Source organism: Peromyscus californicus, unplaced genomic scaffold (assembly GCF_007827085.1).
Source record: "Peromyscus californicus insignis strain IS unplaced genomic scaffold, ASM782708v3 Scaffold_9__1_contigs__length_137607984, whole genome shotgun sequence".
NCBI classification, from domain to species: domain Eukaryota; kingdom Metazoa; phylum Chordata; class Mammalia; order Rodentia; family Cricetidae; genus Peromyscus; species Peromyscus californicus.
The window spans coordinates 70,067,409-70,084,165 of record NW_026294617.1 but is presented as its reverse complement, the minus strand read 5'-3'; the positions used below and the strand labels follow the sequence as shown (position 1 = coordinate 70,084,165).

The following is a 16,757-nucleotide window of genomic DNA, read 5'->3' as shown; positions in this document are numbered from 1 at the left end:
CCAAAACTACACAGAGAAACCCTGTCTTGAAAAACCAAAAAGAAAAGAAAAGAAACCAAACAAACAAAAAACAGAAAGACAAATAGTCATGAACCATCTAGTGTTTTGCTTTTTGAGACAGGGTTTCTCTGTGTAGCCCTGGCTTTCCTGGAACTCTGTAGACCAAGCTGGCCTTAAACTAAGAGATCTGCCTGTCTCTGCCTCTGCCTCCGCAGTTCTGTGATTAAAGACATGAACCCACCACTATCCAGTCATCTGCTATTTTTTAAGCATGGACAATTAAATAATGGAGATACTGAAAGCCTGTCTCCAAAAAAAAAAAAAATCTCCTAACACTTCCTGTATAGAAAATAGACTTCAGCATTTTGCTCTCTCCACATAATTCCCTTTTTTTTCTTAACTAGAGTTATTTATTTTAAATAGCAATTGTATCTGTTTGAATGGCACGTGGGGGGAGGCGTGTGCCCTCAGGTCAGAGTTGTTGGCTCCCCTGGAGCTGGAATTACAGTTGTTTGTGAACCATTTGCTACAGATGTTGGGAACTGAACTCTGTTCCTGTGGAAGGGTAATACACGGTCTTAACCGCTGAGCCATATCTCCAACCCCAAATACCCTTTTTCATCTTTTTATCCTTGTTGAGTTTTTTCTCTTTGGAGGTTTTCCTGGCTCCAGTCCAGATAGAATTATTAATAACCCTCATCTCGGTCTCTGAGCATATCCTTGTCTTCTTTGCAGTGCCTTAAAGTATATTGTATTGTGGTTATTTGTCCTCAAAAGCATATATATACATATATATACATACACATATGTGTGTATGTGTGTGTGTGTGTATTTCATCGTTATGCTGTCAGCATTTAACTGGCACTTGACACAGATGCTCCTCTGGAAATATTTGCTGACCTTAGATCCTGCTTAGACTGAAGGCTGGTGAATGCGATGGCGCAATACGGGTAATGAATGCGGATGACCATTAGAGGGCAGACTAATCCCATGGCGCTTCGGCCCAACAGCCCAGCAGTTTGGTGTCCCCAGACTCCTCGCGCCTTCATTATTCTTCCCGTGTTCATTTCCAACTACAACCTCACAGGTCCCATTTTAATAATCTTCTACACAAAGCACTCAAATGATGTTACATCTCTTCTCTAGCCACCCACTCCTCCCCGTCCCCACTTTCCATCATTATTTGGGAACTAAAGAGTTAACTCCACCCTCCCACCTGGTCATCTTGCTCTGTTAATCTGCGCGATCTGGGAGGCGGCGGCGAAGAAGAAAGGGGAGGTTCTCGTTGATGGACTGTGTAACCCGGACTCTGGCTCGCCTCCACTTGGTTGCCTTTTCCAGAAACCCTCCCAAACTCCTACAAGCCACACACACCTTTTCCGGCCGAGATCCAAACAAGCCTCTATTTCCCTCTTCCCCAAAAGGAGCCAGGTAGGAGAGGAGAGCCCAGGAGGGGCGCCAGGGCCGGGGAGCAGCTTCCTTACGCCTCCCTCCTCAGCCTTGCTCTCCCCACGGCCTGTGCGCCCCGCCCGCGGGGGCTGCCAGGGGAGGGAAACCTCGCACCGCGGCAACGCGGAGGGAAGAGGGTCAGCAATAACCACGCGCACGCCCGGGTGGGGGCCAGCCGTAGCCTAGGCTGGGCAGAAGGAGTTAAAGAGCCGGGATTGGCTCCCTGGGCTTTCTTGTCACCGAATCTGGGAGGGGAGGATTCGCTGCCTGGTTCGGGACCTTGTGGTCCCGTCCCCCCCACCCCTCCCGCCTCCGGAACGGCCGGAGACTTGAGCCAGCCGGACGCCCCTTCTGGCACACTCCTGGGGCAAGCGCGAGCGCACACTCCCCTTTCCTCGCTGGCGCTCCCTCTCGCCTCGCTCCCTCCGGATCACCCTCTCGCTCGCTCGCTCTCCACCGACTCCCTCCGGGTGCTGCGCTCGCTCCCACCTGCTCCGAGGAGCCCTCCGCTCCCGGACGCGCCCAGCTTAGCGCGCTTCCTAGACGACCGGACCGTCGCAGCCCCGGCAGGCAGCGTGCTCTCGGGGCTGCCGCTGCGACCCACCCCGGCCCTCGCTCTTGCTCTGGCTCTCTGGATGTCCGCGATTCGCCCCTGAGCCCCAGGACTGCGAGCAGAACATGGTGACAGCGCTGTCCCGCCGCCGTTGCGCTCGCTGAGGCCATGCCCGGCTCCCGACGCGTCCGTCCGCGCCTGCGGGCGCTGCTGCTGCTGCCACCTCTGCTGCTGCTCCGGGGCGGGCACGCGGGGGACCTGACGGTGGCCGTGGTGTTGCCGCTGGCCAACACCTCATACCCGTGGTCGTGGGCGCGCGTGGGGCCGGCCGTGGAACTGGCTCTCGAGAAGGTGAAGGCGCAGCCGGACTTGCTGCCGGGCTGGACGGTCCGCATGGTGCTGGGCAGCAGCGAGAACGCGGCGGGCGTCTGCTCCGACACCGCTGCACCGCTGGCCGCGGTGGACCTCAAGTGGGAGCACAGCCCCGCGATGTTCCTGGGCCCCGGCTGCGTGTACTCCGCTGCCCCGGTGGGGCGCTTCACCGCGCATTGGCGGGTGCCGCTGCTGACCGCCGGCGCCCCGGCTCTGGGCATCGGGGTCAAGAACGAGTACGCGCTGACCACGCGCGCGGGGCCCAGCCACGTCAAGCTGGGCGATTTCGTGGCTGCGCTGCATCGACGGCTGGGCTGGGAGCACCAGGCGCTGGTGCTCTACGCGGATCGGCTGGGCGACGACCGGCCTTGCTTCTTCATAGTGGAGGGGCTGTACATGCGGGTGCGTGAGCGCCTCAACATCACAGTGCATCACCAGGAGTTCGTCGAGGGCGACCCCGACCACTACACCAAGCTACTGCGGGCCGTGCGGCGCAAGGGCAGAGGTGAGGCGGGCACCCACTCGGACCCCTGGCTCTCGCGGCCTTCTCTCCGGCCTGTCCAGGGCCTGGCATTTCTTCCCCCTTTGGGAGCCAGGCATCCTCCTGGCTGTTTCTCTTAGGGTCTTGCCCAACACGACTTTCCCACCTCGGAGTTTCTAGTTCCCTCTCTTACAACCCTTCGGCGGCGCCGGGTTTGCATTCCTACCCTCTCCCCCACCCCCACCCCTTTCCTCCAGTCTCCCCGTGACCTTCCTGCCGCGGACTTTTCCTGAGTTAAGCGCGGAAGGGCCTAGTTCTAGCGCTACTGCGTCCTCTGCTTGGTGCCCGGCTTTTCTTCCTCCTGTTTTCGCTCTACACTACCACGTTCTCTCTCCTCCAGTTTCTTCTCTTGCTCCTACACGAGCTCTCGGGTTCCTTCTCCCGCTGGCCATTCTCTGATTCTTCCTGCGCCCTTGGTCCCCCACCTTCTGTGTTCCCTCCTCTCACCTCTCTTTCTCCCTCCCTACTCTGCACACCTTCTTCCCCCATCTTTCACGGTCTCTTGCCAAGGCCCAGACTGAGCCAGGAGTTGGTGCCATTTAAAGACTACAAACTCAGAATTCCCTCCCTTGCAATGCCTTGTGTGTTCGTTCTTGTGTGCCCCCCTCCCTCTCTCCCTCCCTTCTTTCTCTCTCCCTCACCCCCCCCCCTTCTCCTTCTTTCCTTCCAGTTATCTATATCTGCAGTTCTCCTGACGCCTTCAGGGCTCTGATGCTTCTGGCCATGGATGCCGGCCTGACTGGGGAGGACTATGTTTTCTTCCACTTGGATGTGTTTGGGCAAAGCCTCCAGGGTGCTCACGGCCCTGCTCCCCAAAAGCCCTGGGAAAAAAGAGATGGGCAGGACAGCAGTGCCCGGCAGGCCTTTCAGGTGAGTGCTGGGGTTGTTGACACATCGTTTCTGGGCACTATGCCCCTACATGTCTGAAATGATTCCAGAAAACAGGTTTTGGATAGTCAGAGAGTTGTACAATGAACTCCATGGGATTTGGGCGCTTCAGAATCAGGAGGCTAAACAAGTAATAGAATGGATCTGAAGTAGGAGGATCTTAAAGACCCATGAACTAGACAGTTCTCGAATCTTTTGCTCAAGCATGGAGGCTACCTCATAAAGGACACAGGGTTCAATTTGATCTTTTTCTTATTTAATATTTATTGTTTACTTTTTGTTTTTGTTCGTTGGTTTTGAGCCAGGGTCTCTCTATGTATTCCTGGTTGTTGTCCTGGAACTCATTATACAGACCAGGCTGGCCTCAAACTCAGATTCTCTTGCTTCTGCCTCCTCCTGGGTGCTAGGTTTAAAGGTGTGTGCTACCACACACAGTCATTCAGTTTGATCTTGACCTAAACAAAGAGGCTGGTCTGGGAGGTGGGACCCCAGATGATTGGGACGCCAGGATACAGGGGGGACTGGGGTCAACTCCTAGGACTCCCCTTTTCACGGATTCCTTCCTCAGGCTGCCAAAATCATTACTTACAAAGAGCCAGATAATCCTGAGTACCTGGATTTTCTGAAGCAGCTCAAACTCTTGGCTGACAAGCAGTTCAACTTCACCATAGAGGATGGCCTGGTAAGAGGGGGTCCTAGGAACCGCCAGTGTGGATCTCCAGACCCTAATTCATGGCTCTGCCATTCTATCCCACTCTCTCAGGCATTCTATTATTCCATCTCCTCTTCTTCCTATTATTTCTGTTTCTCTTTTGATGGTGGAGGGAGACAGCGGCAAATTCAATCCTTGAACCTAAAGTCCTCATCAGGGAAGTGGGAATGACATAGCCTGCCCTATCTACCTAACATGACTCCGAGTGGGGAGCAATGGTAGATGCAAGCATATCTGTTGAGCATCACATCTCTGTGGAATATGGTTGTTTTCTGTATCCTCTTCCAAGCTCCCAGTACCCCCCAGTTCCCTACCCACAGCACTACACTTTGTTACTCTCTGCCCTGTCTGAGCTCTGCTTGCTTCTACAGGAGAATATCATCCCAGCATCCTTCCATGATGGGCTCCTGCTCTATGTCCGGGCAGTAACAGAGACTCTGGCACAGGGGGGAACTGTCACTGACGGGGAGGACATCACTCAGCGGATGTGGAACCGAAGCTTCCAAGGTCAGGGCCCAGAATTAACTGGAATGGGCCCCTTTGGCAGTGGAAGTGAGAGGGAGCCCCAGGTGCCCCAGCAGGAGACCACAAAAAGCCTGATATCCATCCAGTCTCCTAAGTTCCCTAAAATTCTGTGTGCCGAACCTGCCACTCCCACCGGCAACATAGCTGACCTTTTCACCATTACGCATGTGTCCATATTTGTGTCTACATCTCTGTCTCTATCTTGAGAGAGAGAGATGGTTGGGATGAAGTGAGGTGTCTCTGAACCTCCATTTTTTCAGAACACAGCTTTCCTCCCCTATGTCCCTAGGTGTGACAGGATACCTGAAAATTGATAGCAATGGAGATCGGGAGACCGACTTCTCCCTCTGGGATATGGATCCAGAAACAGGCGCCTTCAGGGTAAGTTCATGCATGCACCAAGAAGACAGTGCCAGGCAGGAATGGTGTCTCATCCTCCTACCCCCTTTCCCCCCTTCCCCAGCATCCCTGCCAGGTATGAGAATACTGGATAAGGCAGGTTCAACTCCTCAGTCTAGGGAGCAACCAAAATGATCAGGATGCACAGGGAACTCCGGGTCTGAAGAGAGAACAGAATCCTTCCCTTGAGGAGTTCCTAAGACAGCTGGGACCCCATCCTAGCAGAGACAGGTACTCAGAGCCAAGAAGAAGGCATGTGTGCACCTATGTAAACGCAGCAGGGACAGGAAGGGACAGAGGTCAAAGGCACTGAGAATCAGATCTACCGGTGAAGGCCTGAAAGAGATATACAGGGATTAGTCCTGCAAGTGTAGACCGAGGTGTTTCTGTCTTGCAACCAATGCCAAACTTCCTGAGTATACAGTTGGGGTTTCCATTGGGATTTCCTACGGGTACTTCTCTACAAAGCCTTTTAGTGTTCAAGATTTTTGCCCCTTAATGCTTTGGGCATAGATTTGAACTCTCTGGATAGTCCCAGCAGGAGCCTGGTGAGTAGTTGGTAGCCCAGAGACAGGTCCTAGAAACAGAGATTGACAAGCAGGAGGCAAGATGGTTCAGAGGCTACAGGCACTCACCACTCCTGATCTCCCTCAGGTCGTCCTGAACTATAATGGGACTTCCCAGGAGCTGATGGCTGTGTCAGAACGCAAATTATACTGGCCGCTGGGATACCCGCCTCCTGACATCCCTAAGTGTGGCTTTGACAATGAGGACCCAGCCTGCAACCAAGGTGACTGGCCCGTGCTGCCAAAGTTCTGTCGTGGAGACACTGGCTCCTCCCTGGGGAGTTGGAGGCCTTCTGCCTGACTGAAACTCCCTTCATTTGTCATCTGTTAGACCATTAGACGATTCCCTTCCCTGTTGTCTAACAACCCCCCCCCATCTCTCTTCTCCAACATGGACCCTCCCACAGACCACTTTTCCACACTGGAGGTTCTGGCGTTGGTGGGCAGCCTCTCTCTCATTAGCTTTCTGATTGTGTCCTTCTTCATATACAGGTAAGTTAGGGACTAGGTGAGGCTGGGGAGACTTGGGAGCCCAGAGAAGGGAGCAGGAGGAGAACAGGCCTGGGAAGGAGCCTCACTCGGGAAAAGAATACTTATTTCATTCCCTCAGGGAGGAGGCAGAAGCTCCAGATTGGAGTCTGGGAAGGATGGAGCAGTCAGGTTGGTTCAGGTTGGGTTAGAGCTACAAAGCCCTATCTAGGAACTCAGAGGGAACAGAGAAGTTGGGAATGGCATCATAGCAGAGGGGATACTGATGTGGAACTGGCATCTTTTGCTGAGGCCAGATGGAAAGCAGTTCAAAACCTTCAGGTACTGGCCCACAGTAGTTGGCCCTAAATGATGAACCCTGCTGTGACTACCTGGATCTCCTGTTGTGAGGTAGAATTTCCCTCAGGCCCCAGGCCTCCCAACTCCTAGTTCAGAGAACAGGACTCCCTCGCTCATCTCTTAGCACATGAAATGTCCCAGGGCTCTGAGGGGCTGCTGCGCACCCCACTGGGCCAGCGGCTCAGGTGCGGACTTCCCATCCCAGGAAGATGCAGTTGGAGAAGGAGCTGGCCTCAGAGTTGTGGCGGGTACGCTGGGAGGATCTGCAGCCCAGCAGCCTGGAGAGGCATCTTCGGAGTGCTGGCAGCCGGCTGTCCCTGAGCGGGGTGAGAACACTGTTGTCCCTGGAGGGTGGGAAGAGTTGGGTATCAAGGGTGATGCCTGCCTGGTGAGTAAGTAGAAGGCGATCTTAAGCTGGACTCATACCTGGAATCAGGACTTGGGAAGTTAAGACAGGAAGATTGCTTCAGGTCTGAGGCTAGCCTGTGCTACGGAATGAGACCCTCTGTCTTAGAAAAGCAAATCCGGTGGTGGTGGCGGTGGGTGGCGCACGCCTTTAATCCAGCACTCGGGGAGGCAGAGGCAGGCAATCTCTGTGAGTTGAAGGCCAGCCCGGTCTACAGAGTGAGATCCAGGACAGCCAAGGCTACACAAAGAAACTCTGTCTCAAAATAATAATAATAATAATAACAATAATAATAATAATAATAAATTAAAAATAATAATAAAAGCAAAACCGAACAGAAGAAGTCTACCCCCAGCTCTGCCTTCACTTGCTATCTCTGGCATTGTCTCAGGTGAGGGCTGCAGCTACAGCCTCCCTGACAAGGCTATTTCAAAGGTCAAAGGTCTAAGTAAATACACAGCCCTGAGTCTAACATACTACAGAAAGGAGGGTGAGAGCTAGCCTCGGTGGCTCACACCTGTAATCCTAGCTTGGGAGGCTGAGGCAGTAGCATTGCTAGGAGTTCCAGGGCAGCCTGGGCTAAAGAGTGATACCCCCATCTCAGGAGGGTGACACAGATAAGGGGTAGTGTGACTGAATGTAGAATTTCTGGGATGCAGACTGGCCCCCGGGGCTGACCATGCAGTCTGTTGTTCCTCTCTGCAGCGAGGTTCCAATTATGGCTCCCTTCTGACCACAGAGGGCCAGTTCCAAGTCTTTGCCAAGACAGCATACTATAAGGTAAGGTCTGGGGAAAGAGAGACTGTTGATCCTCGGGATTCAGGTGGATTCCCAGTGTGCTCTGAGAACTAAGAGATGGTTCTGAGGCGGGCCACCAGAGGACAGGGGTGGGCTTTTAGAACAAGGTAAGGACCTGGGGTCATGGATGGGCTTTCAGAAGCAGTTGGGGAGGGGGGTGTCTCAGGCCATACCCTGCACAGCACGTCTCCATTTCTTGCTCAGGGCAACCTCGTGGCTGTGAAACGTGTGAACCGGAAACGCATTGAGCTGACACGAAAAGTCCTGTTTGAACTTAAGCATGTAACGTAGGGGAATGAGGCCGTGGCCTGGGAAGGGACCCCTGGGTACTCCAAGAGAGTTGGCCAACAACTGATTATGGAGGGATCTGTAGATCTGGGATGGGCCCTTGAGTCTTGTGGGTAGGAAGAGGGAGATCAGTTATGAGCGATCACTGGGTCCTTCGGGGTCCAGATGTGTTGTCCCCACAGGTAGACAGCCTGGAGGATGAGAGGTTAGAGAGCAGATTCTGAGCAAGGACATGTTAGCAAACACGTGACTTGGTGAGGTGTGAAGCCTCTGCCAAGGGCCTTGACACCGTCCCAACCTGCAGATGCGAGATGTGCAGAATGAACACTTGACCAGGTTTGTGGGTGCCTGTACCGACCCCCCGAACATCTGTATCCTCACAGAGTACTGTCCCCGTGGGAGCCTACAGGTGAGTGGAACAAGGGGGTATGTGTGTCAGGAAACTTGGCTCTTACCCCACTGACCATATGAGTCTAGACAAGCCTCCCTCTTTCTGGCTTTTCTCAGCCCTCTCTGTAAATGGGAGTCGGCGGGGGCGGGGGGGGGGGGGGGGTCTGGGTCGGGGGCAGGCATGGTAATGGCACTAGAGTGAATCCAAGTGTCCTGTTATACCAGTTTATGCCAGTAGCTTCCTTGTGCCCTCCTCCTACGCCCAGGGGGTTCTGACTCTTGCTGCCCCCAGCAGGACATTCTAGAGAATGAGAGTATAACTCTGGACTGGATGTTTCGGTACTCACTCACCAATGACATTGTCAAGGTGAGTCCAGAGGAGCTCACTGGGTACCAGGCAAGGGCTGGGCACGGTTGGAAGTCACATTCGTGCCCAAGCCCTCTGCCTTCCTAAATTTCCCAGGGAATGCTCTTTCTACACAATGGGGCCATTTGTTCCCATGGGAACCTCAAGTCGTCCAACTGCGTGGTAGATGGGCGCTTTGTGTTAAAGATCACGGACTATGGGCTCGAGAGCTTCAGAGACCCGGAGCCAGAGCAAGGACACACCCTCTTTGCCAGTGAGCCTGACTCTTGACCCCCTAGGCTTTTGCTGCCAACACAGCTGAGAAGGGCAAGTGAGGCCGAGCCTCTGTTTGACGTGGGTACATCTCTCACCTCCAGGCTCAACCTTCATTGGTTAAAGAGGTCAGACTAAACAGTCTCTAGTCCTCTGGTTCTCGGCGCTGTGCAATGTCCACAGGAGGGCTCGCCACTGCCTTGTTCCCAGCTAATCTTAAACTGTCCAATGCTTTCTTTTCTCAGCATTATCGGACCATGCTTTCTTACTTTTATTATGGCATTTATTACCCATGAGATATGATAGTCATCTGCTAGTTTTCCTATCAGAATGTAAAGTGCCTTACATTAAAGAGCTTTGGGGCCTCTCCTCTGACTCCTCACCTCTGATCCACAGAAAAATTGTGGACCGCACCTGAGCTCCTGAGAATGTCTTCCCCGCCTGCCCGTGGCTCCCAAGCTGGTGACGTATACAGCTTTGGCATCATCCTTCAGGAGATTGCCCTCAGGAGTGGGGTCTTCCATGTGGAAGGTTTGGACCTCAGCCCGAAAGGTGAGGATCATGTGGCCTATACCCCAGCCAATCTTGACTAACCCATCCCCAGAGAGGGAACCCCTGCAAACACCCCTACCCTTCCTTCTGGAGTGGGGGAGTCAACCACCGTCCTTTGCTCCATGGCTGACAGTGACCAGTCCACTCTGTGCTCTGGGTCTGGACTTGACCCACCTGCCCCAGCTGGTTGTCCAACTAGGCCCTGGATAATACCACTCTTCTGTGCATACCCCTTCCCACACAGAGATCATTGAGCGTGTGACTCGGGGTGAGCAGCCCCCATTCCGACCCTCCATGGCTCTGCAGAGCCACCTAGAGGAACTGGGGCAGCTGATGCAGAGGTGCTGGGCAGAGGACCCACAGGAGCGGCCACCCTTCCAGCAGATCCGCCTGGCACTACGAAAGTTTAACAAGTTAGTGGTCTCTTCCCACCACTGCCACAATAAAGCCGACCTGAAATCTGTTTCTACAGTGGCAGAGGGAGCCCACTGCGGCCCATCACAGCCTCACAAGCATCTGCCTATGTGTATAACTTGGCTGTCCCCACAGCTCTCTACCATTCACAGTTCATTCCTCCTACCAACATTGACGCTCCACACCCTTCCTGTCCGCAGCCCTACACTGACCCCCAGACTTACGATAAATAAGCGTAGATGGTCCAGATTCCCCAGCCTCTTCCCACCTCCCCACTTAGTCTCAGTCCTACTCCAAGTCCCTACCCCAGCCCTTCCCTCCGGCCCACTGGGGCCTAGTCTCTCAGACATGTCTCTCGGCTGCCTGTGTGCCCATCACTCTCCTCAACTCATCCTGCCTCACTTCCTCTCCACCTCCTTCCGACTCACTTGTGTTCAATAAGAATAAATAAGACATCCAGCTCGGCTCAGAGGCAGGTGGATGTCTGTGGGTTCGAGGCCAGCCTCGTCTACATGGCAAGTTCTAAGACAGCTAGGACTGTTTAGAGAGACCCTGTCTCAAAGGGGGGAAAAAAAAGTGGTAAGTGCCTGAATGTGGGCACTGCCAGGCAGGAGCAATCATCTCATCTGTGCCCCCACCACATGCCCCACGGCCCTCAGGGAGAATAGCAGCAACATCCTGGACAACCTGCTGTCACGCATGGAGCAGTATGCGAACAACCTGGAGGAACTGGTAGAGGAGAGAACACAGGCCTACCTGGAGGAGAAGCGCAAAGCTGAGGCCTTGCTCTACCAGATTCTGCCTCAGTGAGTGCTGGACTGTGGATGCGAGCATTCCCATGCCTGCACACGCGCACGTGCGCACGATCACATAGCCCACTCCCCACCCCACCTCACCTTCCGGTCTCTACCTGCCCTCACCCCTCAGCTCTGTGGCTGAGCAGCTGAAGAGAGGCGAGACAGTCCGGGCGGAGGCCTTTGACAGTGTTACCATCTACTTCAGTGACATCGTGGGCTTCACAGCGCTTTCGGCGGAGAGCACACCCATGCAGGCAAGTGGGGTTCGGCCACGGGCCAGGTAGGGTCAGCTTGGCCTTCTGGTTAGCACTCCCCGTTTGTCCCTGCTGGGAACCCACATTCCCCATTTCTCTTGGCGTCCCTTGCCTTCCAGGTGGTGACCCTGCTCAATGATCTGTATACCTGTTTTGATGCTGTCATAGACAACTTTGATGTGTACAAGGTGAGGGTGTGAGTAGGTACAGGAAGGACAGGCAGACATGGACAGAATAAAAAAAAATGTTCAGAGGGGTACACTGGATGGGAAAAAAAAAAAAAGGCCAGACAGTGGTCATGCCTTTAAACCCAGCACTCGGGAGGCAGAGGCAGGCATGTCTCAGTGAGTTCAAGGCCACCCTGGTCTACAGAGTGAGTTCCAGGACAGACAGAGCTACACAGAGAAACCCTGTCTCCAAAAACCAAAAGAAAAAAGAAAGCAAAGACCAAGGACATGGGCAAAGAGACACAGGGGACCCAGGAACAGACAGAAAAACTGGGGATGGAGGATGTACAGTGACAGGCGGGTTGATAGGGACAGATTGACAGACAGTGAACATGGATTGGCAGGCTCACCAGCACAGGGAAAGCTCCAGTCCTCCTGTCCCTCATTCTCACGCCACGCCCCACAGGTGGAGACCATTGGCGATGCTTACATGGTGGTGTCAGGGCTCCCAGTACGGAATGGACAGCTCCACGCCCGAGAGGTGGCCCGAATGGCGCTTGCTCTGCTGGATGCTGTACGCTCCTTCCGCATCCGCCATAGGCCCCAGGAGCAGCTGCGCTTGCGCATTGGCATCCACACAGGTCAGCCCACAGAAGGCAACTGGAGTCAGATCCAGGAGGCTAAAACTAGAGAACGAGCGGTTGCCCTTGCTTCTAGTCCGCTTATCCCCTGCCTTTCCTTACACATCCTGGGACCACATATCCCAACTCCTACCTCTCCTGGAGTGCCCACCTACCTCCTCTAACATCCCTGGGCTTCTTTTCCCCGCCCAGGTCCTGTGTGTGCTGGTGTTGTAGGGCTGAAGATGCCCCGATACTGCCTCTTTGGAGACACAGTCAACACAGCTTCAAGAATGGAGTCCAATGGAGAAGGTAGTAGAATGTCCCTCCTAGAGGGAATAAGAAAGGCGGCTGGCAAAGGCTTCCTGCTGCTTATGCCTGCCTAGTTTCTCAGCTAGCTCCAGCCTTCTCTCCTCCCACACTGCCTTTTCATAACGCACATATCCCCCACATTGTAAATCTAGGCTATTGCTGTGTGTGTGTGTGTGTGTGTGTGTGTGTGTGTGTGTGTACAGTGGATTGAAAATGCACTAATCCCACCTTACCCACCTTACCTATGAACATCATAGCTTAATTAGGTACCTGAATTGTTTTCAAGGCACTTTCATTAGCCTACAGCTGAGCAACGCAATCTAACACAATCCCCTTTTCCCTCTGTGTGTGGCATTAGAGATTTAACAAGTGCCCTGACACTGAGATATGTGATAGAAGATATTTATATTCTTTATTTTAATGTGGATCTCATTAAGTTGCTCAGGCTGGTCTTCAGGCTGGTCTTGAACTTATAATTTTCTTGCTGTAGTCTCTCAGTAGCTGGGATTACAGGCCTAAGCCACCAGCCTGGAAAACAAAGTCTATTTTATAATAATAAAGTATCGAATGTGCTCATATACCCACAAAGATAGGTGTTTTGCTGGTGAGGTGCTCAGTGAGTTAAGGTGCTTGCTGGCCAAGCCTGATGACCTGAGGTTGATCCTTGAGACCCACATGGTTCCAGGGGAGAATGGATTCTCACAAGTTGTCCCTCTGACCTCCATATACTCACCACATACCCACATACATATGTACACATACAATAAATGAATGAGGTCAGGCGGTGGTGGCACACGCTTTTAATCCCAGCACTCGGGAGGCAGAGCCAGGCAGATCTCTGTGAGTTTGAGGCCAGCCTGGTCTACAGAGTGAGTTCTAGGACAGCTAAAGCTACACAGAGAAACCCTGTCTCGAAAAACCAAATAAATAAATAAATACCACAATATGCCAGGAGTGTTGGAGCACATCTTTAGTCCCAGTTCTCAGGAGGCAGAGACAGGCAGATACCTGAGTTCAAGGCCAATCTGATCTATACAGTGAGTTCCAGGACAGCCAGCACTACCTAGTGAGACACTGTCTTGAAAACAAAACAAAAAACAGCCTGGTCTACAAAGTGAGATCCAGGACAGGCACCAAAACTACACAGAGAAACCCTGTCTCGAAGAAAAAACAAACAAACAAACAACAACAACAAAAAAAAAACACCCCCACACATGATGTCCAAAAATGTCCTCTCCACCCACGATACATAAATAAATGTAGTTTAAAATGTAAAGACTTATGAGAGAATGCAGTATAAAATTGTCATTCATCTTTTCTGGGCCTCAGCTGCTTCTACATATAGTATTCCTGTTTGCAGGCTGTAAAAGATCTAGCACAGCTCTGGGTAGTCAGTAGGCATCTAATAAATGCTTGTTTCCACCCCACCCTTTGGTCTTGCCTCCTGTTCCCTCTATTTTTGCCTGCTAGGTATTTGTTGTTTGTGAATAGTATCTCAAGTTGCCAAGGCTGACTTGAGACCTGATCCTCTGGCCCTCACCTGAGCGCTGAGATCACAGGATTGTACCACCTTGCCCAGTTGTATTTGATTTGGTTTTGTTATTTTGCTATGAATTTGCTAGGGTCTGGGCTGACCCTAGTTGCTTCCCCCCAGCCTCCCAAGTGCTAGAATTACAGACAATTCCCTGCTGTATTTGACACAATTCAATTAAGTAAATAGTTATCCAGCAACTCCCTGCCTCCAGGTTGGGCGAACTGAGAAGGCCATGTGACCCTCACCTGACCCAAAGCCCAAAGACGTCCTGTTCAGCTGCTAATGTTTGCACCTCTGTTTGGGGCTGATGTGGAAAGAACTTCACTCTTAGATCATTTTTCACAGAGCACATTCTCAGAAGTGGGTCAGCAACACAGGATACCATGAAGACACAGGTTAGAGTGCTTCAGAAAGAATGTGGGAACAGTGGGTCCTCACTGACCTCCTGCCATAAAAAGAGAGTCTCCCTGCAGGTGGTGCATTCCTATAACCCCAGCACTCGGGAGGCTGGGGCTGGAGGAGTCCAAGTTTCAGGCTAGCCTTGTCCACAGAGTGAAACCACATTTCACAAAACGATGTGTGTGTAGTGGTGGAGGAGGGCGTCTACAGATGGCTCACTGGGTACAATGCTGGTTATTCAAGCATGAGGACTTGAGTTTGGATCCCTAGATGGGCACTAGAGCGTGTAACCCCAGCACTGCCTGGAGGGACAGAAACAGGTAGCTTCCTGGAGTTCACGGCCAGCCAAGTCTAGCCCAAACAGAGATCACCACAGTAAGGCTCAGACTCAGTGAGACCCTGTGTCAAAGTAGAGAGTGACAGGAAATCCGAAATTCACCTCTGCCTCCAGGTGTGTACACATGCATGCGTGCTGCTGTGTACGCATGGCACACACAATATTCAGTCAAGTAACTGATCACAACAACTGACATAGTGTTTCCTGTGTGCCACACTGTGTCCAGATACTTTGTAGGTGCTTTATCTGCTTATTTGAGGTGCTGGAAATCTAAGCCAGGTGAATGAGAGTGGGGTTAACTCCATACAGCACCCACCCTTTGAAATGAGCACTGTCGCTGTCAACCTTTTACCGACTAGGGAGACAGGGTTTCTCTGTGTAGTTTTGGTGCCTGTTTATCTTAGTTACCTGAGGAGTCCAAGCTGAGCCCCTCTGCAGTTAGAGTTAGAGCAGCATCTGCAGTGAGGGTTCCTAACCAGTGCTGTGCACCCCTTCCGGAACTGACTGAGTCTCAAAAGCAATGTCGTGCAATAGTGTTTTCCACAGTCACAAAGATGCTCTGTAATCCATAGGTACAGTATGGTAGCCTTGCATCTCATCTGCCAATTGATGGCTTAAAAGATGTCCAGGGAGCCGGGCGGTGGTAGTGCACTCCTTTAATCCCAGCACTCGAGAGGCAGAGCCAGGCGGATCTCTGTGAGTTTGGGCCAGCCTGGTCTGCAGAGTGAATTCTAGGACAGGCACCAAAACTACACAGAGAAACTCTGGGGGTGGGGGGCAGGGGGGGGGATGTCCAGCGAGGACTATAACTTAGTCCTTAAAGTGCTTGCCTAGCAGCAGAAAGCCCTGGGTTCAATCCCTGACACCACATAAACCAGACTTGATGTTTGCCTGTCACCCCAGCACATGGGGGTGGAGACAGGAAGATCAGGAGGTAAAAGTCAGTTTAAGTAAGGAGATCTTATCTCAAAAGAGAGGTGAAGAGGGCGTGGAAGGGCCAGAGCGTTGGCTCAGCAGTTAAGAGCACATACTGCTCTTGTAGAGAACCCAGATTGTGTAGTCACACTTTACAAGGACAGTCTAGGACTTCCTGAGCTAAAGGAAGCCATTGCTATCCAGCCCACATTCCCAGTCTTATCCGCCTGCCCCCACCCCTGCTCCCACCCCGGCACTCCTCAACTTCCTCCACCCCTGTCCTCTCCAGCCCTCAAGATCCACTTGTCTTCTGAGACCAAGGCTGTGCTGGAGGAGTTCGATGGTTTCGAGCTGGAGCTTCGAGGGGATGTGGAAATGAAGGTAGGAAAGGAATCACTCTAGTCCCCAGAGGATCCCAAGGCCACTCCCATCTTTACAGTTCTCAAGTGACTTGGGCAAGTAGATGTGCCGTTCCCTACCCAACCTTCTCTTTTTATTTTTTCCAGGGCAAAGGCAAGGTTCGGACCTATTGGCTCCTGGGGGAGCGGGGGTGTAGCACAAGAGGCTGACCTAAATCTCCTGCCGTCCCTCTCTCTCATCACCTCCCTTCCCTGTGCCGGAGATGACAGAGGCCCCCAGCTTCCACCTCTCCCACAGCAGCCGAACCACTGCAGAAAGATTAGGGACCTGAGCTGTGTTCCAGCAGTCACCAGCTGTGACCTCTGAGAGAGGATGGAGATGGTGGGGCCTGGAGGGGACCCCGTGAAACTCACAGGGCTGACTGAAATACACAGTCACTCCCGGTGGCACACTCGGAGCACACGTACCCTGTCCCACCCTTCCTCAGCTGCCAAGGTTGGGAAGGCGACTCCTTGTCCTCCCTCAACTCTGCGCCACTGTAACTTTTATAGGGAGGGAAATCGCCACCTGAGGGAAATTGAAAAAGAGACTCTAGGCAGGCGTTTGCAGGAGGTGAGCAGTCACGGGTCACAAATCCTCCCCTCACTCCCATCCCACCCCACCCCACAGACCTTGCACACAGTGCACCAGGGAGAAGAAGGCCTGTGGTCTCCATGCCTTTGCTTCTCCTATGAGCAAAAACCATTAAAGTCTTCCTTCCTA

The 16,757-nt window shown here is 52.8% G+C and overlaps 1 protein-coding gene across 2 annotated transcripts; it reads left to right on the top strand.

The window, feature by feature from the left end:
- The first annotated feature begins 1,741 nt into the window (after positions 1–1,741).
- Npr1 (natriuretic peptide receptor 1) lies at positions 1,742–16,757 on the top strand. Of its 2 annotated transcripts, none has more exons than XM_052731391.1 (22): positions 1,742–2,879; positions 3,586–3,785; positions 4,372–4,485; positions 4,887–5,022; positions 5,330–5,421; positions 6,094–6,229; positions 6,413–6,497; positions 7,039–7,159; positions 7,945–8,019; positions 8,242–8,319; positions 8,630–8,734; positions 9,008–9,082; positions 9,179–9,335; positions 9,731–9,886; positions 10,131–10,299; positions 10,960–11,106; positions 11,228–11,351; positions 11,471–11,539; positions 11,985–12,159; positions 12,352–12,450; positions 15,925–16,016; positions 16,142–16,757. In XM_052731391.1, the coding sequence occupies exons 1-22, from the start codon at positions 2,171–2,173 to the stop codon at positions 16,202–16,204; spliced, it is 3,177 nt and encodes a 1,058-aa protein (XP_052587351.1). In that variant the 5' UTR covers positions 1,742–2,170; the 3' UTR covers positions 16,205–16,757. The 2 variants fall into 2 exon arrangements, with proteins under 2 accessions (XP_052587351.1, XP_052587352.1); XM_052731392.1 differs by having other exon boundaries at positions 1,750–2,879; positions 9,011–9,082.

Excerpts from the sequence above, each read along its gene's own strand:
- Npr1 (XM_052731391.1), top strand. The coding sequence starts at position 2,171 with ATGCCCGGCTCCCGACGCGTCCGTCCGCGCCTGCGGGCGCTGCTGCTG. Across the intron at positions 4,486-4,886 it reads TCACCATAGAGGATGGCCTG|GAGAATATCATCCCAGCATC; the intron begins GTAAGAGGGGGT and ends TTGCTTCTACAG. Across the intron at positions 6,230-6,412 it reads GGACCCAGCCTGCAACCAAG|ACCACTTTTCCACACTGGAG; the intron begins GTGACTGGCCCG and ends ACCCTCCCACAG.